General features: G+C 34.8%; 3 protein-coding genes across 5 annotated transcripts; all 3 read right to left on the bottom strand.

Moving 5' to 3' along the window:
* Window positions 1-2,358: 2,358 nt before the first annotated feature.
* LOC136229464 (putative disease resistance protein RGA3) lies at window positions 2,359-9,011 on the bottom strand. 2 transcript variants are annotated; one of them, XM_066018282.1, is made up of 3 exons: window positions 8,729-9,011; window positions 3,261-8,084; window positions 2,359-3,151 (listed from the first exon to the last, which is right to left on the bottom strand). In XM_066018282.1, exon 2 carries the CDS (start codon window positions 8,061-8,063, stop codon window positions 3,519-3,521), a length of 4,545 nt encoding a protein of 1,514 aa, XP_065874354.1. In that variant the 5' UTR covers window positions 8,064-8,084; window positions 8,729-9,011; the 3' UTR covers window positions 2,359-3,151; window positions 3,261-3,518. The 2 variants fall into 2 exon arrangements, with proteins under 2 accessions (XP_065874354.1, XP_065874353.1); XM_066018281.1 differs by having other exon boundaries at window positions 8,755-9,011.
* Window positions 8,956-12,374, bottom strand: LOC136229465 (probable disease resistance protein At5g63020). Its single transcript, XM_066018284.1, has one exon. The coding sequence runs from the start codon at window positions 11,818-11,820 to the stop codon at window positions 9,046-9,048; it is 2,775 nt and encodes a 924-aa protein (XP_065874356.1). The 5' UTR covers window positions 11,821-12,374; the 3' UTR covers window positions 8,956-9,045.
* Window positions 12,375-19,897: 7,523 nt separating this feature from the next.
* On the bottom strand, window positions 19,898-26,403 carry LOC136230379 (pentatricopeptide repeat-containing protein At2g20710, mitochondrial-like). Of its 2 annotated transcripts, XM_066019436.1 has the most exons (6): window positions 25,931-26,403; window positions 25,006-25,788; window positions 23,567-24,691; window positions 23,144-23,200; window positions 22,244-22,345; window positions 19,898-20,922 (listed from the first exon to the last, which is right to left on the bottom strand). In XM_066019436.1, the coding sequence occupies exons 1-4, from the start codon at window positions 26,351-26,353 to the stop codon at window positions 23,195-23,197; spliced, it is 2,337 nt and encodes a 778-aa protein (XP_065875508.1). In that variant the 5' UTR covers window positions 26,354-26,403; the 3' UTR covers window positions 19,898-20,922; window positions 22,244-22,345; window positions 23,144-23,194. The 2 variants fall into 2 exon arrangements, with proteins under 2 accessions (XP_065875508.1, XP_065875507.1); XM_066019435.1 differs by having other exon boundaries at window positions 19,899-20,922; window positions 23,144-24,691.
* Between the last annotated feature and the right edge of the window lie 443 nt (window positions 26,404-26,846).

The raw sequence follows: 26,846 nt of genomic DNA, 5'->3' as shown, positions 1-26,846 counted from the left end.
GAAAATATATATATACATATGTCCTGAATTCATTGGTCAGTGGTAGTACCCTAAAATTTTCTGCCTAAAAGTTAGATCACAGCAGCCAAATGTTCAAAAAGGAAAGATGACCCATTGCAAAGTCATAACAAGTTAAAATAAGCACCATATCTCTCTAGAGCTATTAAACTCCCCTCCTCAGCTGTAACCCATTTTGCCAGTTTAACAATAACCTGATGGTTAAATAAACAAGGGATAAGATACTAAAATAGACCTATGGTTTTTAAAAAAGTATCAATTTAGGTTCTACATACAAAATAGCACCAATATAGACTTGACGTTTAAAAAAGGTACCAATTTAAGCCTCGAGGCCTAAATTGGTACCTTTTTTAAAAGTTAAGCCTATATTGGTGTTATTTTGTACGTAGAACCTAAATTAATACTTTTCCAAAAACCATAGGCCTATTTTAGTAACTTTATCTCAATAAACAAACCAGAGAACCAATTCTTGAATGAACCTTAAAATGAACTCATATCAGTACATATAAGGCAGAAACTTTAGTAGGCCGAATAGAATATATCAAAGTAGTCATGCAACTGCAACTGAAGTTAGAACAGATTAAATTACGCACCATCTCTCTAGAGCTATTTTAGTCTCCTCGTTGTAACCCATTTTTGCCAGTTGATCAAGCAGATAAATAAACAAACCAAAGAACCAATTCTCAAGGCGGGCCCAAATACGTCTCTTATTGAAATAGGAGACTTCTTTCGTGAACTAAGCTGCTGAAAGGCCTGATATCTACTATTGAAGTAAAAGATTCTACGAGAGCATTTGTGTCTTCAGACGTGGTATAGGACTTCTGTTTCATGCATGATTGAGAGTAAGTCGACCGATGGCTAAGAGGAATCTGTCCTTTAAAGCAGTCCCAGTCCGGCCCTACTCTATAGGTAAGACTTTCATGAATGGCATGCTCGCACACGTAATGAACTCATAGATAGCGGGGAGGGGGGATCATAAAAGCATGGGCAAGTACAAGTTTTAAGTAGCCAAATTACGCAACATTGTAGTCACCAAGGCGGACAACAGACAACATAAAAACATCAATATGGAATTCAGATGCATGTTCTACAGAGTTATACCTCAACAGTGATTAAATAAGATATACTCCTTCCATCTAATTATTAGTCCATATGTCCATATACAGCCAGGCAATGTTGAGAGTACTAAAAAACGGATATGGGCAGTGGAAATGCTATTTTCTAAAACATAGCCTTTAAGTCGATTTTAGTAGATTTAGGAATAGTATAAATTGCATTCCATAAATCACTAAAACTAAAAACACAATAGAAAAATTGAAACAATATCAAATGATCTATCTGAGATAAACAAATAAACATAAAAATAAGAAATTGCAACTAACAATAATCATTTTCTCTCAATCATACTTAACTATCCAAAAAAATTACAATCATTTGTTCAATATCAGCATAATAAGATGAAGAACCCAGATAGAATTGACACAGTCATAAAAGTAAAGACAAAAAAATTTAGCACAAAATGAAGAAGAAAAAACACCAATAATAATAATAAATATTTGTTTTAGTAAAGCTAGGAGACGAAGAGAGCTGAGGCCGGACATCCTAACTAGGTTGGCACCCGGTTTCAGCAACCCAACTGACCCGAATATAGAGAAGATCAAGGAGGGTGCGTACCTCTAATTTGTCGATGTTTCTCATAGCGCCAAACATTTCCAATGATGATGCACATGAAATAAAACTCCAAAAATCAAAATAAGAACTCTAAAAATGAAAGTAAGATAAAATGGATTAATGTGCCTACTTTGGAGAGAAAGGGAAGAGGAAAACAGGAAAACAGGAAACGTGAAACATCACGTGTCAACTAGGTGGCAGGAAACCCCCACGTGTCGTTTCGGCTAGCTAGGTAGTAGCCATGTGTCGTTTCGAGCAACGTGAAAGTCACGTTATATTTCCGGTGTTCAATTCGCCGGAATGACTTTATTGATATAAAATTCAAAGTTAGATTGAATTTTTTTAAAAACAAATTGAAATTCAATGATCATTTTGATATAACCACGAAAGTTAAGTGACCAATGGCGGCGTGTGCATCGGTTCAAAACCGAACTGCATACTTAATTTATCAGAGTAATTTACACCGATACCGAACCGAAATATTCGGTTCAACTTCGCTTTTAAACCGAACAAACTGAATTAGTTAAAAAAAATAAAAATAACAACTAAAAATCACTATATTTTTTCATTGAACCTTAAAAAAAATGAAGTACTTTCAAAATATATTTATATTGGCTTATTATCTCAACAATAAAACAAATAAACTTATAAACTCTGAATATATATATATAATAGTGTAGAGCACGTGTAATTCGGTGCGGTTCAGTTTTTCTTTTTTCATTTTTTGTCAAACCGAACTGAATACTGAAATGCACCTAAAATTAAAACCGGCACCGAACAGAAGTGTAAAAAAACGAACCAAATACCGAATTTAATCGATTCCGCAGTTTAAACCGTCGTATCAATAATGCATTTAACCCCTTTTGTTTCCTATAGCATTGAAGCTATAGGAACAGCAAGGGATAGAGTGACAGTCATCCAAGAATGGTTAGAACACAAAGTCTTCAGTTTGTATAAATGATGAAATGTTACGGATTAAGAAAATCTAATACATTTATCATAATATTCTTCAATAGTTACAAGGGAAAAAAGGAATGGAATAACAAGAAGAGTAGACTGTGATGCTTTGTTTTGAAAGGATAGACGATTATCATCCGTGTTTTATTTACAGAAACAACTTGTTTGACACGACTATCATTTATATCATATATAATCATGTGGAATATATAGATAACATTATATGACAACCATTTTGACACCCTTACTTTGAGGCGAAAAGTATTAGAAGAGTTGTTTACTCCCTTTGATGGGCTATTTACTTCGACAGCAAATGCTGAACTAGGACAGACATGAGAATGGCTTCGAGTATGGTTGTCCGCTAGGCCGATAGCATGAGGATATGCTAAGGTTGGTAGTCCAACTACGATGATTTTGGTGATAGGCGGGGGATGGTTGGACACGAGGACAGGTTGGAGGATGGCAGTCCGTCCGTCTTGAGAATTTTGAAGACTACATCAGTCGCCTACAAGGAATCCACAAAGGATTAATAACTTTGAAATGTATATGATGAGCATTTGCAGAAATGGAAGAAAATTTGCAGTTAACTGTCCAAAAGGGTCTAGGAGTATTACCTTGAATGCATAGCAAAGGATAGGTCATCTATGGCATATTGCCACTGTACCGAGCAGAAGTTAGAGAACGAAAGGACGCCATTCTTTTTATCGTCCGTAGCAAAGGACAGCCGCTGATTCTTGAGAAATGGTGGTCCAAAAGCATTTCTTGAGCTGAGGGCAATCTCGGATGATCAAATGTTTAAGAGAGGTGAGGTGCTCTAGTTTCAAAGTTTTCAGCTTTCGAATTTGCCATAGTTTGAACAAGGAGAGACTCATTTATGGGGTATTGGCACTGTAACGAGCAGAATTTAGAGAACGAGAGGACGCCATTCTTTTTCTCATTCGTAGCAAAGGACAGCCGCTGATTCTAGACAAATGGCGGTCCAGCAGCTTTTCTGGCAAGCTATTAAGTTGAGGGCAATCTCGGATGATCAAATGTTGAAGAGAGGTGAGGTGCTCAAGGTTCAAAATGTTCAGCTTTCGGAGTTGCGAGAGTTCAAGAGACGTAAGAGTTGGGGTTAGCAGTGTCTCTTCTGGTAAGGATTCGACATGGTTATACCCGCCAATTTTAAGAAGTGATAGAGATGGCAATCCTCGCAAATCGTATTGCAGAAGTCCAGCTATTACTTTGTCGCAGTGCCAAACATAAAGCTCTTGTAATCTGGAGGGAAGACCTCCTTTCAGGAATGACTCCAGCAGTGGACAATCATAAATTGTCAAGTTGCAAAGGGAAGGAAGAAGGTCTTGCATATATTCTGGAACATTCCGGAGCATCGGGCAGTTGCCAATCTGTAATCGTGTAAGGTGTTGAAGACCCTTCAATTGCAGAGATGACAACCTTTCAAGATGCAGGAGCGTAAGAGAAGTGAGAGTGCAAGGAAACAACTTCCCTTCTGGCAACAATTCCACCTTCTGGAACCCAGCAACTGATAGTTTCGAAAAGTTTGGCAGCTTTCGGAAATCACAATGCATGATTTGACCAGTGATTTCCTTGCAGTATTGGATGTCAAGCGAATCAAATGTGGATGGAAAACCGCCTTTCAGAAAAGACGACTTGAGTTTAGGACATAACAAAATTTTCATATGCTTTAGAGACGGTAGAAGATTGCTTATTCCCTCTGGAATAGAATGAAGCTCGGGGCACTCCGAGATCTCCAGACTTATAAGGTTTTTAAGAACCTCATAATGCAGAAATTTCAGCTTTTGAAGGTTTTCGAGTTTAAGGGTAACAAGAGCAGAACTGTCTATAGATATTGTAAGAGATGGAAGCTTGCTGCATTCTTTGACATGGAGCACTTTTAGTTCGGAAGGAAGACTCCCTTTCGGGAATGATTCGAGCTCTTTACACTTAACTATTTCCAAATTTGCAAGACAAGGGAATAAATGATTAATCCGTTCGGGCAATGACTTCAACTTGCTGCAATTCCTTAGCACAAGACTTGTCAAGTTCTGGGCAGGTTGTCCATCTTTCGGGAAGATTGCTATATCATTGCGGGACACAAATTCCCAGGAAATCAAATGTGTGGTGTCTCCAGGATTCGCCATTTCCATCACTGAGAGAGGATATTCTGGTGATTTGCATGAGTCGACGACTTTAAAGCTCTTCACCTCGGGGAACCAGTCTAATAGGTTCAAGTGTTTAACATCCTTTCGGATTTCAATCTCTTGAACAGTGGAGGAATATCCACCCGTCAGCTTCTTTTTAAGTGCTGCTGGATTTGGCAAGAAGCTAATTTGTAGGCAGAAAAACCCAGAAGGCAATCTCACGAACCTCAACATAAAGCTCGAATCCTCTAACATTATCGTCTCGATGGCTTGGGTTCGTAGAAGGGGTGACAGACTCAGTTCTGCACAATCAACTATATGAATGTCTTGGCAAGGAAAGATCATACCCCTGCCGGCAGTTGCAGAAAATGATTGGAGATTTCGACAGCCTCGGATACGAAGTCTCTTAATCTCGGGGAACCACTCAAGTGGGAAGCAATACAGTGAATCACAATTTCCAAATTCAATTTCCATTGAAGCAGTGAAAATGCCATGAATTTGCTTTAATATCTCGTGTAGGAAAAGTTCAGAATTGCGAATGCTAAGATACTGCCAACGAGCTGATTTTTTAACTAACTTCATACGACGGGATCTGTCAGACAATTCCATTTCACAGTTGTCTGCAACTTTTGGAAGTGTAAGCACTAGTTGTTCACATTGCTGGATATCTAGTTTAGACAAACACGGGAGCTCACTCGGTAGGGCCTGCTTTAGCTCATGGCATCCTTCTACATAAAGCTTTTCGAGTTTGGGGAATGCTCGAGGTTTAGTTTCCCATTCCTGCAAGTTTGGCATCTGTTCAAATCTCATAACTCTGAGAGATCGAAACGGCTGCTCCTGTTGACCTGTTCCATAAAAATCGGAACCTATAGACACGACACTGTCAAATTCAATGATTGTGAGGTCCTCCAGAGATGCTAACTGCCCGAGCGGTGGCAAGCTTGAGCTGTTTTTACATTGACTCAGCTTCAGACATACTAAATTTGACAATCTAGTTAACCAATTTGGAAATTGTAAACCCTTATAACCAATTATGGAAAGATTTTCCAAGTTGGTATGAGGGCATAATCCCTTTAGTTGGTTTTCCTGATCCAACTCCCTGCTTTGCCCATCCCATTTGAACTCGAGTTTGTTGAGGAGCTCCGGACATAAACTGGAATCTCCGCTGCTAACAAAATCTTGTCGAATCTCAATAGTGAGTTCTCCTTTCAGATTCTGAAGCTTCCCCAACTCTTTAATTCTAGACCTTCCATTTTTCCCCAGGATGAAAGTAGTCAGTGTTTGAAGCTCTGCTAGTTCGCCCATTCGAGGTGGCATGTCTCTTAAACCTGTTCTTCTAATATCCAGACAAAACAAGTTGATTAACTTCCTCAGGTCTTCCGGGAGCTCAATGAGATTTTTGCAGTCCCACAGTATCAAAATTTGCAGATAATACAAGCGGCATATGGATTCAGGTAACCTTGTGATTGATGCACCACGCAAACTCAAGTATCGTAAATGATTCAAATCGCCGATGAAGTTAGGCATCTTATATATGCCCCATTGTTTTTCCAAATGAAGAACTCGTAAGAACTTGAGGTTCCGCAACAAATCAAGTGTCTCCTTGTCGTCATGATGGGAAGGCCGAACACCACAATCTGCAAGCAAGAAGCTTCGCAAGAACTGAACTTGATTGATCCGGTTACCTGCATCATGAACACGCTCCCATTTGACAAACAAATGACGAGCCTTCACTGGAATTTTGCCTGAATCATCATCCCCTAAGCTGAAACCAAAGTCTCCACACACAGATTTACTCAGATCATGTACCATGTCATGCATAGTGAAGAATGCCTCATTGCCTGCCTCAAAAAACGACATGGATACAAGTGAATCGAAGCATTGAATACCAAATTCCACCACGCTTTCCTTCCTATTCGATTGGAGAAGGAAACCTTCTCCAATCCATAAGTGGATTAAGAGCTCCTTTCTGAGAGCAAAACCTTTAGGGAATATTCCACAATAAGCAAAACATTGTTTTACACGGGATGGAAGAAAATGGTAGCTCAATTTCAGAACTGGAAGAATACCATCTCCTACATAATCCCATATATTGCTCTTTGATATACTCTTCCATTCTGCAACAGAACTTTTACACCGCAATAGGCTTCCCATCATCTTCGCAGCCAATGGTAAACCGCCACATTTTCTAGCTATTTCTCCACCAAAAGCTTCAAATCCTTGATCCGCACTTTGATTTCCATCAGGAAATGCATACTGTTTAAGCAATTTCCAGCAATCTTCATCATCTAACCTATCCAAATGAACACGATTCTGCACACCCTGCTTAGCTGACACCACTCTTTGGTTGCGGGAAGTAATAATAATTCGACTTCCTTTCGCCCCGAACATGAAAGGCTTGAACAGATTGTCCCACTCCTCATCTTTTGCACCCCACACATCATCAAGAACAAGCAGGAACCTCTTCTTCTTCAATTCCTTGTGTAACTTCTCTTGCAGCTTCTGATCAGAATCCGAATTTGAAGACGGACAAACTTGGCTAACAATATCTTTTGTTATCTTGGAGACATCAAATTCTTGCGAGACATAGACCCAAGCTTTATGATCAAACACATCGTTCACCCTGCTGTCATTATAAACTTGCCGAGCAATGGTAGTTTTTCCAATCCCTCCTTGACCTTCTATGCAAATCCCCCCAATTCCTTTCCCGTCAAACAACAAAGACTTAATAATAGCTTCCTTTTCGGAATGCCGAATGTCAGAGTCATACTTCGCTTCTGGAAGCGAAGTAGTTGGCTGTGATGCTAATTTTTCCCCAATTCCTTTCCTCAATGTCAAACCTAGGGATTGCATTTGTTTCAGTAAATGTTCAATTACCTCATGAATCTCTTCCAGCTTCCGATTCACATCTTTTGCAAATTGGTTGCGAGAACAGACACAGATAGCATTGCGCACCTTTTGTTTTACAGATCCAGCTCCCTGAAGCTTCGAACGATGATCTTCATAAGCAATCTCATCTAATAAATCATCTGCTTGATACGCAGCATGTTTGAGATCATCGAGCCATCTCTTCACTGCTGGAACAGAGATCTGTTTCTCCTCTGCTTCATCGAGAAGCCCGCTCACTGTATTCATCGTTATCTTCAACTTCATCAGCAGTTCCTCATCAAGCTCGTGTCCCCTGAAAAAGTCCAACACCTCAGGCGATTCCATCTTCTTGAACAAGTACTCAAAGAAAGCTGAGAGAAGTGATCCTGCTACTAACTCCAACGCCATGGTTTCTTCTCTGTGCAAACTCTGCAGAAACAAAAACAAGTCAATTCAAGTCGCAACAAGTCAACTTCTCTTTTCTTTCCTTAAGCTTGTCAGTTTTGCCTCAAGCTTTCATCTTTTTTTTTTTTTTTTTTTTTCTGAAAAGGAAAAAAGAATGATAGAGCATTTTTCTTTTTTGAAAGCAAATACAGAGCCTTTAATTCTACTCTTTCTTTTTCTAAAAGCTGAGGAATATGTAACAAAAGAAAAAGTTGAGGAATAAAGATTAAAGTAAAGTAAAGTATATCAGTTTAAAACATATTAAACCCTTTAATTCTAATTTTGTATTTTTACAAATTTAAAATAGGATTAATACATCATTTGCCCTATGAACTTCCAAACGTCTCGATAGCTCCCTCAACTTATATAAAATATTCGGTTAGCTCTGTGAACTTGCATAAAATGTAATCAATTAGTCGATAGCTCCCTCAACTTATAAATTGATTACATTTTACGCAAGTTCGAAGAGCTAACTGGACACTTTATACAAGTTGAAAAGGGCTATTAGGACAATTTGAAAGTTCGGTGAACAACTTCAAAGATAAATTATGTATTAACCCATTGAATCAAAGGAATGGGTCTACACCATTTTAAACGTTATAGTACAAAATAAAATAATAGGCACACACACTGAATCAAAGGAATGAGTCTGCACCATGGGCCTATTCTCAATCAAGTTGATGAATCTTAACACGTGTAGAAACCGGAAGCATTAGCATAAAGTCTAACCAACTAGATACATGGATCAATCGGCGGGCCGGATTCCAAAGATACGCTTCTATTTCCCTAGAACACGTCGTATATTGCAGAATGGTGAAAAAGGGAATGGGCGAAGCCAATCAAAAGCCTACACGAGTAAACAAATATCTATAAATAGCCTCAGTCATACGTCATAAGGTACATGAAAATGTAAAAGAAAAAAGGCTGAAAATATCGAGGAAAATGCTCAAAATAATAAATTGGAGCTTGAAACATTGTTGTTCTTGGTGGATAAACTAATATCAATCCATTCCACATCCTTCAACCAATCTTCCTCAGCTTCAATTATAATTTTTCGTGCTTTGATGATCTCAGGATTCAGAGGAACATTGCTTAACATTGGACAATCAAACACCTTCATCCTCTTCATAGATGGAAATGACAAAGCATTGCTGCCTAATTTTTCCAGTTTTGGAAGTTTCTCTAATTCCACAACTTCAAGTTTCGGAAACGTCACCGGATTTCCACTCGGGTCGCCGGTGATCACTTCTCTCATTGTTTCACAATCTGCAATCTTCAATACTTCCAAATTCAGGGCCTGAACAAGCCAGTTTAAGTTGAGTAAACATGGGCAATTCTCCACAGCTACTTCTCGGAGACTGGCGAAGCACGCGAATTTGGAGTTGAAATCAATCTGTTCGAGATGCTCACTTGCGCTGATGTGTAGTTTCTCGAAATGATTCATGTTCTCCGTTGGTGAAAACTCGATCGACTTTAAATGCTCGAGGGACAGAGCTCGAATGCAGCTTTGTACATTTTTCGTGCTGAGATAGAGTTGAAGAGCATCACTAGATCCTATTGTGATGCTCAATACATTCAGTTGCTTGAGAAGCTGCATTTCTTTTATATGTTCTTTGCTGTGCTCTCCTGTTAAGGTAAAACCGGAGCGAAACATTCTCAAAACTTGCAGAGACGAGAAACTAGATATGAAACCCTCCGGAATCATGTGCCCGAAATCATTGTACTCCAAGTTCAAATATATCAGCTTCTTTAACTTTTGCAGCTCCTGGGGCAGTTGCTGCATCTTCGTGCGCGATAGATTAAGGTATTGCAATGAGTTTAAGTCTGAAACTCCTGGCAATTGATCAACTTCAGTGTTGGAGAGATCAAGAACTGTTAGAGCACACGAGAACTGCGCGATTGAGCCAGTGATCTCGTGCAAAGGATTGCGACATAGAAGCAAAGTAGTAAGATCGGGGCACACAGAAACATCTGGTAGTTGAAGATTCGGAATGGAATTATCCATCAATGATGTTCTTTTCGCCCCTTCCCATTTTCCGAGTTGGGGTGCTTCAGTTAATTGCTTACCAGGTTGAACCAACAAACTGTATTTCGGCTTCTCGAGATCACATGATATCCACAAAGCCAATTCGCGAATCATGTTATGCATTTTCACATATCTACCTTCTTCTTCTAACAAACATACGTTAACAAGATGGCGAATAATGTACCGCGCCCTAGCACGAGTAAGATTCTCTTCAGCATTTTCAAATTTCTCAGAAATCCAATAATCTATCAAATCATCCTTGTAAATTCTAAATTCAGCAGGAAACATGGCAATGTATATGAAACAAGATCTAAATTTATCATCAGGCAATCTGTCATAACTTATCTTTAATCGAGCGAATAGATCATCCTCGACGCCTTGTAATTCTGAAGCCGATTGCTGCAAGTCAGCAAGCGCATACCTCCATTCTTCAGCTGTCTTGCTGAACGCCATGGCACGAGCAACGACATTGACTGCCAACGGCAAACCACCGCACTCTTTGACAACCTGTTCAGCAAGGGGACGGATAGCCGGATCCGAACAAATTGTTTCCTTTCCAACTTTTTCTTCAAACAAATCCCAAGCTAACTCCGGTGGTAAAGTATCGACTTTGATCCTCTTCTTCGCGTCCATCAAGCTGCATACTAACTCAGATCGCGCTGTGAGAACTATCTTGGATCCATTGGGTCGTTTTGGAATCGGAACCCCAACGATTTCCAGATCAATTCTCTCCCATAAATCATCTAGTAACAACACAAACTTCTTTTTCCGCAGTATATTGTAGATATCTTTAGCCTTTTCGCTGTCCTCCTTTTCCTTCCAACCATTCACAGAAATCCCTATCCTCTCTCCAATTTGCTGTTGAACAGAAGAAAGTTTGTAATCTTTCGATGCCAGAACCCATATCACAAAATCGAAATCACTTGGAGTATGAAGAAACTTGTTGTTGATATGTGTCAAAAGAGTAGTTTTACCAACTCCTCCCAGGCCATATATCCCTAAAATGCCGACTTCTTTCTCCATCAGAACGCTCCAGGCTTCCTCTAGCTTCGTCTGCAGACCCACTGTTTGCTCCCACTCGATCTCAATGACCTGTTCTGGGAGTTGTGCAGCAGTTACTTGCGAGAAAACACCTTTGCTCTTTAGGTCAATCATTTCCTGGAGCATTTTCGACACTTTTTCCCCAAAATTGGTCGAATAATCGCCTAGACGAAGCTTCTCAATTTCATGGCGAGATTGCAATAGCATTCGATCAACTTCAGCTAGCTTGAATTCTGCAAGGTTTCGCCACAAATCGACCGATTTCAACCGCTTCCGATCGTTCTTTTCCTCAGAATTTACCCTCGCTATCAGATCATTCTTCAAATCCCATAGTTCTTCTCTTGCATCTCTTAATGCGTTAAGATTCTCTTCAACTTGGCTTACATCCTCTGCAGATTCTGTATTCTCAGCTTCTACAGATTTCCTCTCAACTACCTCTGCAAAATCTCCTTCTACTTTCAGCGTAGTCACTTGTTTCAATATATCCTCAACCGTTTCACCAAAACTAGGGTTCGAGAAATCGCCGGCGCTCCACTTGTCAATTTCTTTCGGCGAATCGGCTAATAGCTTATCAACAACGTCAATAATCAACAGATCGACCTTTGTAAACCAAACCCCAACTCTTTCCAGTTGCTTCATTTCACCTCCTTTCATGTCTTTCTTCACTCTTTCCCTCAAATCGTCTCTGAATCCCCTCAATTCATTACTTGCAATCTGTAATGCTTCGAGATCTTGTTTCAGCAAGCGCACATGATCTGGTTCGGCGTACACTCTTTCAACCAAAACCTCAAACTCGTCCCTTTCCTTCACGATCAACTTTTTCCTTCATTTCAACGATTCTCTCGTTTAATCTGGAGCTGCATTTGCACTTCTTCTTGGCCAAGTGTCCACCTCGTTTTTTCTGAGCAATTTCTTCTTTGCCGTCGCTAATTAGCTCGCCGGCTTCTCTCAGCTTTTCTTCCACGCGATTCAGCCACTGCGCTACTTCTTCCCGCCGTTTCATTGATGTTCCTTCCTGATCTATGACCTTTTGCGTTAACTCATCCTTCGATTTCTTTAATCGGTCTCTGGAAGCCTTCAGTTCGTCGAGATTATCCTCGAACTCCGATATGGGAATATTGGCATCTTCGGTTGTGGGATTAGAGTTGATTGAGAAACAGTTCCCCATATAGCTCCTGAACAACAAAAATGTTGCTTACTGAGGATATGAAAATATTTCCAGAAAGCAACAAGAGAGAGTGAGACTCCAAGGAGACTGGTGCAGCATGACGTGGCTCACCGGCCATGGTTAATTACACATGTGACCTTCATCTTTTAAAAACTACTTTATCGGTCCCAAAATAACTGAACGAGGATCTCAAACTATTAAAATCATTAATTAAGTCTCTGAACTAACAAAAAATTATCAATTTAGTCTTTATGTTATCCTAAAATCAGAAATTATGACTATAGACGGTAATAATCTATGTGTTGGATCAAAATGAGTTTAAAGAATAAGGTCTGGAACTATTCAACCGAATGGTTTCCGATGAGAACTCAATGATGATTTTTGTTTAGAATGGGAGCTCGATTGATGATTTTTACTCAGTTTAGGGACATGTTGGTGATTTTAATAGTTTAAGATCTTAGTTGACTTTGAAGCTTTAGTTTATGGACAAATAAATGTTATGCAATAATTGCTAATGTAATTTTAGGCCTCGTTAACGAAAAATGAGTTTTTTTTTAATAAGAGAAGATGTGCAATTTCAAGTATTATTAGGTGGCCAAAACGATCATTGGAAGGTGGTCAGAATATGAAATTGCACAAATTTTTTTGTTAATAAAAAAACTCAACTCATTTCGTTAATAAGACTTGAAATTGAAATGTCTAATAAACATTAAGTTTAAATTGTAATGTTTTATAAGTGGAGACTAAATTCGATATTTACAATAATCATAGGGCTAAATCGATACATTGTCCCGTTTTTTATTATTAGACTAGCTAATATTAATATTATTGTATGGTCTGCTTAGTTTACCTGTTGTTTGTTGTTGATATTATATTTTGTTGTTTGCTATTGGAAAAGCAAGGATTTTCCGTTGTTTTAAAAAAACTATTTTTCAGAAAATAATTATCTAATCAAACACTTAAAACTCTCATTTTTAATATGAAAAATAAATGGATAGAGAAAATGAAGTAAACAAATACTCCTACAAGTTAAAAACTAAGGCAAATTATAAATCTAGCCCAACTGAATGGGTCCATTAACATATTTGACTCACTTTGCTTCTATCTCACCAAATTAGACATTTTCATCCCTTTTGGATAAATATACCCCTAGTTCCATTTGACTTCTGCTTTTGCTCCTGCTCCCGCTTTTTCTTCTTCTTCGGTTCATCTTCTTCAATTTTTGATACCAATCGTCAACGATTTTTGAGATTATTAAAGTATTCTAAATTTTGAAAAGGAAACACAAAACAAATGAAGCTTTCCTATAGAAACGGTATGTTTTTAGCTTATACACTTGCTTTTCTCTTTGGTCTTGCATTTTTCTTCACCTGTAACGGTATTGTTTCAATTTCCTCAATTTTCCTCCATTGTTATCGCATTTGTGACGAATTTTATCGCATTAATGCGACAACAATTGCCGCATCTGCGATGAAATTTGTAGCATTTCGTCACAAATGCGATAACTATTGTCACATCTGCGTTGTCACATTTGTCGCATTTCGTCATAAATGCAACATCGCAACAGTTCAATTGTTAGATTTTTTTCTTTCTCATTTTTGAGCTTTCCATCCTAATCCTCTTCCGCATACACTAATTCTTCAAAGGTTGAACGAAACATAATCTCTTCTCTCTATAAACCATCGTCTTTTCTCTCTCTACAAACATAATTTATTCTCTCTATAAACCATCGTCTTTTCTCTCTCAAGACTTGACGGTAATGCCGCTTTCGTCGATTTTGGATGGCGAAGAAGACACTGAGAGTCTGAGGAAGAAATTGAATTGAAATAAGGGTATTCTTATCCAAAATGGATGAAAGTGTCTAATTTGGTGAGATTAAAGCAAATTGGGTCAAATATGTTAATGAACCCCTTCAAATGGGCTAGATTAGTAATTAGCTCTAAAAACTATCCAAAAAATTGTTCTTTCAAAAGTTTGATTGTTTCTTAAACTTACAAAATGTTTCATTAGCCTCCTAAACTTACTTAAAATAATTTATTGACCACCTAAATTTGTTTAAAATGATTTCTTGACTTTTAAACTTGCTTACAATGATCAATTAGTCCCCTGAACTTGTTTAGAGTGGTATACATTTCAATTTGTTTAAATCTGTAAAAAAAAGTCAAAACTTAAAAAAATAAAGATTTAATTCGCGATTCTAAATCTTTAAAGCAAATTAATTTTCTAATTTTTAAGATTCATAGGCTTAATCATTGCACTTTAAGGATTCTGAGGCTTAATCATTACAATTTAAGATCTATTTGGTTCAACTGCTATTGTAGTTAATTATTTGTTGTTAGCTGATTAATTGTTAGTGTTTGATAAAATTGCGATGAGTTGTTGGTGTCTAATATAATCCATGTGGTTTCGCGATTTGAAAATTGGTGTCTATGTTTTTTATTATAAAAAGAGAATTGAGGTTATTGTCGTTGTTAATAAAACTAGGGATCTTTAGGTCTACTCTCAATTTTGACTGTTGATGAACTCAAAATAGAAAATTACAAAAATAGATGATATTATAAATATTTTTAATTCTTCAGCCTTTTAATTTTAAAGTCATTTAGGTATTTTTTATAATGAGAGAAAAAATTCACATTATGATTTTGAAAAATCGAAAATGTAGTTCCATGATATAAATTTGGATTATTGAGATTTTTTAATTTGAAGTTAATTAACAACGGTTAGAAATGACAATGTCAACATTAAAGTTTTTATAGTTTTAGTTTTGCTAATGGCGAGGATACTCTTTTAGCAAAAAAAAAAAAAAAAAAAAAACATGCACAAATCGGTGAAACCACAAAACTATTTTTGAAATTTACCCAATAAAAAATACAATCCAAATTAATAAAAAATAATCTAAATAACTAAATTAAAAATAAAATTTTATTTTATGGGATAAAACCTTATTTTTTTCGGGCAATAGTGTTATGAAAATAAGCACAATACTAAAGAAGAAATATGTTCGGATATTAGAAGGATAATTTTGTCAACATCAAATATATACAAACAATTTTTCAGGAAAAACTCATTCTTTAAGCTTTTCGTGAAACACACCGAAACGCTGTTGTTTTCATAAAAAAATGTTAAACGTCGTTGTTGTATAAACCTAGCCGAATACTATATTTCATGCCGTTTGAAGTGAAATGCTAAACAATGTTTCGAAAACCTGAAACAAACGCCCCTAAATACGGCTAATTAGACACTATATAAGTTTAGGATGTGAATCAAGCTTTTTTTTCTATATTTTTTTTATTTATATATATTAAGCTAAAAAAAGCTATCCGAATATTTGTTACTTAATGTTATGGCTAATAATACGTTTTTCACTATTAAATAGCTTTTATTGATAGATTCTTTGATTTTATTTAAAAAAAAAGGATTTTTTGATGGTTTCTATTGAGACTAAATTATGGATGAGAATCTTTTTCTAAAAAAGATATTGCTGAGAATATCTTTGAGAAAAAGGTGCATTCAATATATAACTAAGGAATAAAGTCGTTAAATAATGCCTCCTCTAACCAACTAAGGACGGAAAAAGACACCGTATTAGTATTGGAAAGGGCATGTATGGTTACTGTATGAGTCACCGTATTCGCTAATCTTGGAGCAAACATAACTCGGAAAAACGACTTATTAGCAGCAATACGTCTATTGTCAGCAATAACATAAATGAACTCATACATATCTAATTTTGTCGAATAGAAGCTATCCATCACCGCCAGGGGCGTAGACAGGGGGAGCCCGGACCCCTCCGGGCGCCGGAACCACCTTAACCCCGGGTAGTTTCGTGTAAAAAAATATATGTCGGGTGTTGAATTAGCACCCAAAAAAAATGGCACATTAAGTGTTAAATTTATCCAAAATTCAAAAATTTCAATATTTTGGACCTATTAGGTACTTCCTAAATGCAAATTTCTAATTTTTTTGAGCTTGTTAGAGTTCTCTAAATCCAAATTTCTAATTTTTTTTAACCTGTTAGACCTTCCTAAATCCAAATTTCTAATTTGTTTTGACCTATTAGGCCCTCTCAAATCAAAATTTTTAAGTTTTTTTTACATGTTTGGCTCTCCCTAAATCCATTTTTTTTACATGTTAGGACTCTTAAACGAAATCTAGCTTAATTTTGAGAAATTGTACATTAATATTTAAAAATTGGTTTTGGACCATTCAAATTATAACATGCATATATAAAAAAAAAAACAAGTTTGATTTAGATTTTTTTTTTTTTTTTTTGCGAACGCATGTGTAAACTCGACTTCCCAACCGAGTAATCTGTTCGCCACTGATCACCGCTTTTGATATCTATCTCAAATTCAACCCACTCATAATTAAAAAAAACAACAACATAACCATATGAGAGGAAGCCTCTAAAAAAGGATATTGATGAGAATATAATGTGGTTCTCTCAGTCTTGATCACATGCACCTTAATGAGTATGTAGAATTTGCTCATTCACCGTTAGATCTAGGCTTATTAGAATTCTAAGGTGGAGATTCAAAGCATCCCGAAGCTTAAATTTAATAAACCTATATCTAACGGTGAATGATCAAATTCACTTGCTCATTAAGATGCATGTGAAAATTTCTGGTAGTTCTCTTCGACTTTTGACTGGTTTTTCAGAAAATACAAAAAAAGATTATGAATTATTGAAACTGAATAAAAATTAATGACAATAGTGTCCTTTGCTAATTTTTAATTTGTTACCTAACCAAAAGATAAGTGTTTATATATTTATGATACAAGATGGAACAATAAATGAACCGAGCCATTCATGAGTGGTTTGGTATCCAACTCGATAAAAGTTTGATGGTATTTGGTTAGATTTATAAAAGAATCTAATTTGAACACGATGAAACTCGATTCGAAAGTTTGCGAGCAAATTCGAGTATAGATTCGTAAACAAGTTCATTAGCAAACTCGATTATAATATACATAAACTCGATTATAATTTATATTTCTTAAAAATATTAGTATCCCTTGTTAAAAATAAGCTAATTCTAAAGGTGCGCATTGCACGGTTCACTTCAATTTTTTTAAACACAAAATGTATGTATAAAAAATTTAAAATTTTCAACTTCTTATTAGTTTTCAGGTTAAGGTGCAAAAATACTACTAACTTTTTGGGTCAGGAGCAATTTTATCCCTAATATGATACAGTTTTACCCCTAAAGTTGGAAGCCAAAAGCAATTTCATCCCTAACGTTGATAAATTGGGTAAATTTGAGAAATAATTCATCGAATTGTCTTCTCGGTCACGAATCTTGTCATCTACACTTCACACGTGCGTCATTTTATCAATAACAATTCACAAACATATGCTGAGATGTGAAAAAAAAATAATAAATAAAATATAATGTCTTTTGTACAAATTGGATAAAAATTCAAAAAATTCACCTAATTTATAAATATTAATCTTCAATTCTATTATTAAATTATAAAAAACATAATTTTTTTTAGAAAGAATCGATATGCAATTGGTACAGAATAAGGAATAAAAATATTTGTGTTTTATAATAGGGATAAAATTAACTCAAATTATCAACGTTAAAATTACTCTTGGCTACTAGCGTTAAGGGTAAAATTGCACCATTTTAATATTAGGTAGTATTGTTGCATCTTAACCCATAGTTTTCTTGTAAAATAAATTTTGTTTCACTAAACATATTAATTAAGTTGGGAAATGGGTACAAAATAAATAATAAATAAAAGAATAATATTTAACCAATTAAGATTGGTTTGACTGGTTAAGAGTTTTTCAAGTCATTTAAGTTACATTTAGAATTCAAAGTCTTGTATATAAAATAAAAAAAAAAAAAAAAAAAAAAAAACTTTAATTAAAAAAAAATCAATCTAAAGGGTGTCTGACCAAAAAACCAGACAAACTATACAAAAACTAAAAAAATAATATTTAATCACTATCGTTGTATTCAATAAGATCAACATAATTTTGCACAATTAAAATATGGTTCTTCATATTCTTAGTAAATATAGTTGTGTTAACTTTACCTCGTGAGAAACCTTTTTTCAATAAAAATAAACTTAATCTTTTTTGTGTTGAGTGATAATCGGTGTTAAAAAATGTTAAGTTCGGTGATCATACCATTAAGAATTAAAATTTAATGATCAAAATGTTAAAATGCGTAAAATTCAATGGTCATAGATGTAATTAACTCATTTATACAATTTCCTACAGGGATAAGGTAGCAAAATAGGTCTAAGGTTTTTGGGGAAGTACCAATTTAGATTTTACGTTCAAAATAGCACCAATATATGCTTAACGTTTACAACATAACATCAATTTAGACTTAACGTTTACAACATAGCATCAATTTAGGAATTACTAATAGAACGTGACACATCATCCGTTAAGTCTGTCAACTCGCGTCACATAAGATACCAAAATAGAAGGTTTGTAGAAAGTATCAATTTAAGCCCCACGTACAAAATAACACCACTATAAACTTAACGTTTACAAAATAATACGAATTTAAGCTTCACGGTTACAAAAATATATCTAATTTAAGCTGTGTCAAAAAGATATTTTTATTTTTCTAACATGGTACAAATTAAGGAACTGATATTAGGCATCTTGGATTTTGTGTGGCTGTATGGTAACATTTTTGGATACATTTTGGATGAATTGTCAGTTGACAATTGATATTTTATGTGCCAATATGGTCATATATCATTATCATTTTAACTAGTGTTCGAAATTTTGTGGATACAATTACTTTTAGTTTGCATATATTACATGAGCCCATGAAATTTAGGAGTCACGAAATTATTGATGAAAAACAAATATAAGGTCTTAATGAGTATGAATAATAATTAATTGTATCATAATAAAATAAATAGAACTAAATAAAAATAGATAACATATAAAGTTAATAGGAAAAGAATATAATATGATTAATTGTGACGTTTAGCTTAAATTTAATATATTTTATAAACGTTAAACTTAAATTTGTATTATTTTGTAAATGTTAAGCCTATATTAGTGTTATTTTATACGTGAGGTCTAAATTGATACTTTCTATATACCTTTAGGCCTATTTTGGTACCTTATGTGACGTGACACTAAGTTGGCAAACTTAACGGATGACATATCACGTTCTGTTAGTAATTCCTAAATTGATGTTATGTTGTAAACGTTAAGCCTAAATTAATGTTATGTCGTAAACGTTAAGCCTATATTTATGTTATGTTGAAAACATTAAACCTATATTGATATTATTTTGAACGTAGAGCTTAAATTGGTACTTCGTCAAAAACCTCTTGTCCCTATATATTTGTTTTTGTGAATTGACCCAACACTACTCTACCTTAAAGGGAAACTTAATTGATCTTTTTGAAAGCTTAAGGATACAATTGATTTTAAGGTAAAGATTAGAGTGAAAATTTAACTTAAAGCCTTGATTTTTTTAATGGGTTATTTAAAAAAAACAATATGTTTCACGTTTTATCGAATAGGTCTGTGAATATTTTTTTATCTAAACGATATTCATTTTACTAAAAACAATAATTTTTAGATTACAATGACTATTAAGGCACGGAATATATCGTCAAATATTCAATATGATTCCACAAGATCTAGTTTCGTTCAAGGAAGGAATTCTAGCCAATTGAAGGGATCTTCTGATCAATCCAGAGATCATTTCGATTCCATTAGTAATGAGGATTCGGAATATCACACATTGATCAATCAAAGAAAGATTCAACAACTAAAAGAAAGATCGATTCTTACAACCTCAAAATGAAAACATTCAAAAGAATTAAAATTATCTAGTATCTCATTTATTGGGGATGAGGTACCAAAATAGACCTATAATTTTTAGGGAAGTATAAATTTAGACTCCACATACAAAATAGCACTAACATAGATTTAATGTTTAAAAAAAAATGTATCAATTTAGGCATTGATAACATAACGTAATACGTGATTCATATTACTCCGTTAAGTTCTGATTTTTCTCTCCATGTTACAATTGATAGAACTTAATGGAATAATATAAATAATATGTCACGTTTCGTTATCGATGTTTAAATTGATACATTTTTTAAGTCTATATTGATGTTATTTTTATACGTGAATCCTAAATTGATACTTCCCCAAAAACCATAAACCTATTTTGATACTTTATCTCCATTTATTATGGAATCAAATTTTTTATTTTCCAAAATCATTATTTTCATACCTTTCTCTCTCATTGCTAAACAACACCTAAACCACCTTTAAATTAAAAAATTGAAGAATTAAAAATTAGTTAGAATATCATTAAACCTTTAAATTTGTCAATTTTAAAATCGTTAACACTCATTTTAATTTTAAGGTCTTTGTTTTTAACAAAGCGAAAAACCTTAATTATTTCTTGGTTGAAAAAAAAACTTCAAGTCTCCATTTAGATAAAAAAAATCATAATTACCTGTAAAAACACTTTTTTTTTTTTTTTTTACTTTACCCTTGGCTTTAACAACGATCCTTGTGAATTTTTTTTTCCATGTTATCAAATCACATAATTTTTTGCGCTCACAAATGTGACATCTTCAACCTGCGAGAGATGGTAATTACACCGATAGTTACTAAGTTTAGGATAAGCTTCACAGAGATCATTGAACTTTATTTTATATCAATAAAATCATTAAACTTTTGTGTTTGCTTCAATAAAGTCATTTGTGATAATTTCACACGGAAAAAATGACCAAAATAGTATGTAACAATTTCTTCATGCTCATTACAAGTTCGAAGTACTATTTATACAACGGTTTTGATATATGCAGCCCTTAGGGCTGCATATAAGCATTAAATACAAACAGAATATTCTTTTGTATTTTCAAGATGTTTATTTATTATGCATTGAACTTTTAAATACACCAAAATTCATTTAATGCAATCATAAATTCTTTTATATTTTCTATATTTGCATTAATTTTTTATTTTTTAAAAAGATGTCTGCATTTATTATTTCAACAGATTATTTGTAACTGTGTTATTTCGACAGGTTATTTGTAATTTCGACAGGTTATTTGTAATAGTAACAGAATAAAAGTTACAAATAACCTGTCGAAATAACACAGTCACAAATAACCTGTCAAAATGATAATGTTTGTATCTGCATACAGTTAATTGTATTTTGACGGGTTATATACAGTTTTTTTTTGTGTAACTTTCATCTGTCAGACTTAAACATTATCATTTCGATAGATTATTTGTAACTGTGTTATTTCGACAGGTTATTTGTAACTTTTATTCTGTTAATAACACAGTTACAAATAACCCGTTGAAATAATAAATGCAGACATCTTTTTAAAAAATAAAAAATTAATACAAATATAAAAAATATAAAAGAATTTATGATTGCATTAAATGAACTTTGGTGTATTTAAAAGTTCAATGCATAATAAATAAACATCTTGAAAATATAAAAGAATATTCTATTTGTATTTAATGCTTATATGCAGCCCTAAGGGCTGCATATATCAAAACCGTTTATACAAATAAGAATCCCATTCGCTACATGATTTCTTCTTCATATATATAGGATCTATGGGGCAATTACTTAGAAATACAGTTTGTGCAACAGTCCTTCTTATCTGAAATAACTACGTTACATGATTTCTTCTACAATATATATATATATATATATATATATATATATATATATATATATATATATATATATATATATATATATATATTCTTCATTTACTTAATTCAACTATTTGAAATAACTACGTTATATGCGGCAACCAAAAAATGTTTTTCTTTTGTCTTGTGTTAGTCACTTCATTATTTAGACTACTTTTCATTCTGAATTGATCAAAATGACTTTATTGAAACAAAATAAAGTTCAATGATATTTGTGAACTTACCCCAAACTTCGGCGAAAGTACCAGAACATGCAATCGAATAAAACTAAAACCATGAATCAAACTTGTTTCCTCTGCTTCTATGCTAGAATCCTTCTCACTTTCCTGGAAAAATAAATGCAAAATTGATAAAACATCAGTATCACTTGTTCCATAGCAAAGCAATGAATTCTATACCATGAAGAATCTCATCCATCTCTCAAACACAACATCAATTTAGAGAGAGAGAGATAATTTGAAGTTGGGATTTAGATTTTACAATTTTAACTCAATGTTTTAGAAGAAGTGCAGATTCAGCCCAAATGAACTGTACCGAAACTTTGAAAAGACTGATTTGACTATTATTTAACTATCTTTTCAAACATTCCAAACATCAATTATAGTATCTAAGATATTTAGTGTGTTACTAATATTTTTGAGGGCGAGCCTTGGCGCAACGGTAAAAACGTTGTTGCCGTGTGACCAGAGGTCACGGGTTCGAGTCTTAGGAGCGGCCTCTTGCCAATTAAATTGGCAAGGGAAGGCTTGCCCCCAATACACCCTTGTGGTGGGACCCCTCCCCGGACCCTCGCTCAGCGGGGACGCGTAATGCGACCGGGCCGCCCTTTACTAATATAATTACAAAAAACCTATTAAAATGCTAATAACTAAATCTATCAACATATAAGTTAATCACAATTTTATTTGTCAAAGTGTTTAAAATGTTTAGAGTGTTACTAATATAGTTACAAATAATCAACCAAAAATCGTTTATCGACAAACTTGTTCCGAAAATCCGATGTGACAGTTAAAATCGATCTTGCTTGAAAACTAAATTTGCACTTCCCCTTCAAACGTTAGGGTTAAGTTAACACATTACTTTTTCATATAATACTTCCATAATTGAATGAACTGCACTCGTACCTTTTGTTAAACTAGAGAACTTGATTTAACGAGAAAGGAAGCTTCATAACTTCATCCCTGCAATTAATCCAATATTGTCAACAAGGGTAAGATATTTACTAAAGACTATTAACTATGTTGCACAGACACTTCTCTTTAGTAGTGTTTCTGGGTTTTGTGTCCAAGTCTGTTGGAAGGCTATTTTATTAAGGTTACATTTTAGAAACATTTCCGATATCGTGTCTGTGCAACATAGACTATTAACAAAATTCAACTAATTGGCAACAATTAGACAGCAATTAGTATTCCATAGATAAATGCTTGAAATTCTGATGAGTTATCCACTTGACTTAAGCTTCAAGATCTTGTTTATTTCTTCATCACCAGGAAAATCATCCATCATCAAGACACTCGACCTTTCCAGTCGCAAACGTAAGTCCTTACTAATCGATGATGCATATCCCTCGTCAAAAGTTCTTTGCTCTTAAGCAACTTGATAATTTCCTCCAATGATTTAGCATCTCCTTGCGCTTTCAAGTAGTCAAAACAAGCATTCAACACAGTCATATCTGGTTTCCAGCCTTTTCTGCCAACAGATATCGCTTTCTTAAACGTTTCAACTGCCTTGGACATTTGATCATGTTCTACATATCCCCTTGCCAATATAGTCAATGTGCTTTGATAAAGCCTTCCTCCCTCTGCAGTTTTCGCTACAGCTGCTTCGGCCTTTTCTAATAACCCGTTGTAGCAGTAAGCAGTAAGAAGCTTATTCAGCACTCGGATGTCATACTTTGTGCGTTGGGACTCGCACTCCTTAAAGATGCTTTCAGCACTGTTAATATCTTCCAGCTTTGAGAGTAATGATATCATACAGCAAAATGTTTCACCATTCAGCTCAACTAATGACTTGTATGTATTCCAAACTCGGAAAAGTTCATCTTTTCTACCAGTCTTTGCATATAGACTAAGAAGACATTCAAAATCCTTCGTGCTCCTTCCAAGGGGCATCATCTTCTCCATTTTTCTCAACACTGTCAGAGCTGGCTCGATCAACCCAAATTTCAGATACCCATTTGCAGCTGTTGCATATGCTGGCCATCCATCAACAAGCTGAGGATCCTTGTTGATCTGATTCAAGATCTTTTCCATCCCAGAAATGTTTGATGCTGCAACATAAGCTGCCATTAGGTACCTCATCGTGTACTTATCTCGAAAAATTCCATTTCTTTCCATTTCTTGTATAATTATGTTGATTTTCTCAAAATCTCCATTCTGAGAATAAAGGCGAATCGACAAGTTGTAAGGATAAGGTGACTTTGCCATTCCCTTCTTTATCATCTTCTCCATAATGGCTTCTGCTTTTTGAACAGAATTTTCTTCCACATAGCAGAAGAGAAGAGCACAATAGACATGGTAAGTTGTTGAAAAACTGCTCTCTGAACATTCTTTGAAGTATGTTTCTGCATCTTCTAATCCACGAGTTCTATGAATTACGCGCAACCGAACAGCAGCACCATCACAACTAGGTGATAAAATCGAATATTGACAATCATGCATCCAATGTGATATCTGAACAATAAGAGAAAATGTCAGAAATTGCAAACAAAATACACATAAAAAATATCGATTTTGGCATATCAAAATTTAATGATTCAGGAATTAACTGTAACAGAAGAAGAGATATTCAACAATCACAAGAGCATAGATACAGATGTATCACATTTGCATGTAATTTTGTCAATCAGTGAGCTTTCTAATGATTATTGGTTTCAAAGACTCACTATGAGACTTGAGATTGTTAATTAAATACACAAAAGACTGAGTATTCATTGCTTCAGAAACCCATATTCAGGATACTCATAAAAGAGGAAAAAGCAAAATACCTCAGTAGCTTGATTATAGAACCTGTATCCCCGCAGAAGCCCAATGAGAGACCGGAGTAGAGGTTCCTCAACAGAGTTCCCTTCACAGATCCATTGATCAAGCACTGGTACCACTGAGGCTTGTGGATCTTTCACATTTTTTATACGTTCCCATAAACCTGAATGTTCTGTGCACTGGGAGTCCAACTCTGATCCATTTATGATACATTTTTTACATGAATCTAAAATTTTTGTGCGTTGGGAGTCCCACTCTTCAGCGATCCTTGCAGCACCCTTAATATCTCCCAGCTTCAGCATATAAGACATCATGAAGCTAAATGTCTTATCATCATGGTAGAATGAGTGCTTGTATGTATTCCAAACTTGGTAAAGCTCATTTTTTCTACCAGTCTCTACATAACCACGTAGAACAGATTGAAATTGACTTGAGCTCCTGATCCCGTGTACTACATTCCCCATTTTTTGCATCACTATGTTCATTTTCTCAAAATCTCCTTGTCTAGAGTAAAGGTCCATGAACAAATTGTAATGAAAAACTGACCTTTCGTTTTGGACAATTCCCTTCTCTCTCATATCCTGCATAATGGCTTCTGCTTTTTCAACATAATTTTCATTCACATAGTAGCATAGAAGAGTAACATAATCATAGTAAGTTGTTCTGCGATCAAAAAGATTTTTGAAGTATGCTTCCACATGTTCCAATCTATAAGTTCTTTGGAATAACCTCGCCCGAATAGCAACATCCGATGGAATACAATCTTTATAACAAAGCTCATTTGATATCTGAATAACAAGAAAAAGTGGTAAGAAATTGCAAATAACCCTAAACCCCTAAATACAAATCTCACCATCTATTACAAAGACCTCTAGCAATTCAAATTTTCTGCGGATTTGAATACAATTAGAAAGAGAAAAAAGAAATTACCTCCAAAGCATGGCTATAGCGCTTCTCTAGCTGCAGAAGCGGAATGAGAGACCTGAGTAAGGGTTTATTAGCAGTGTTTCCTTCTCTGATCCATCCATCGAGCACTGGTACAACTGAGGCTTCAGGGTCTGTCACACTTTTAATGCGTTTCCATAATTCCTCCTTCTCCTCCTCCATAAAAGGAGAGGCCGACGAGTATTTTGAGCGATCGAGCACTGGTAACACTGAGGCTTTTGAGTCTGTCACATTTTTCCATAATGGTAAATTTTCCGAAGAAGAAGAAGAAGATGGCAATTGCGATGGAGATGGAGCTAGGGTTGTTGAGGAGGAAATTGAAGGTGAAATCCTAGGAGAAAGGGGGAAATAAGAACTTGGAAGTAATCTGGTAACCAAGTTCTTAATTCCTCTAACTAGATTTTCCATTTCCTCTTTGGAGACGAGATTAGAAAAGCATTCACGAGGGTTTCAACGAGACTTTGTTTAACGGTCTAAAAAAACACTTTCCTTGCGCTATGGATTAATACATCATTAGTCCCTAAACTTGTCTAAAAAACTGATTCGTTCTTGAACTTTCAAAATATCCTGATAACCCCTCAATTGATATAAACTATTCAGTTAACTCTCTGAATTTACGTAAAATATAATTAATTAATCACTCGGTTATAAAAAAATAAGTTAAATGTGGAAAATGTGTTACGCGTGCCTTAGAATGTTATTACATAATCTACAAAATAGATTGAAACATATTTAAAAAGAAGTTTTACAACTATAAACTTTTTCTTCTCTAATTTTAGAATCGCATATCTTCACCTTTGTCATTTTACTTTTTTGTAGATACGTGCAACATATCTTCTACATTTAACTTACTTTTTTTACAAACGAGTGATTAATTGATTACATTTAACGCAAGTTCAGA

Source organism: Euphorbia lathyris, chromosome 5 (assembly GCF_963576675.1).
Source record: "Euphorbia lathyris chromosome 5, ddEupLath1.1, whole genome shotgun sequence".
Taxonomy (NCBI): domain Eukaryota; kingdom Viridiplantae; phylum Streptophyta; class Magnoliopsida; order Malpighiales; family Euphorbiaceae; genus Euphorbia; species Euphorbia lathyris.
The sequence above is the reverse complement of the archived record's forward strand: the minus strand, read 5'-3'. Positions and strand labels throughout refer to the sequence as shown.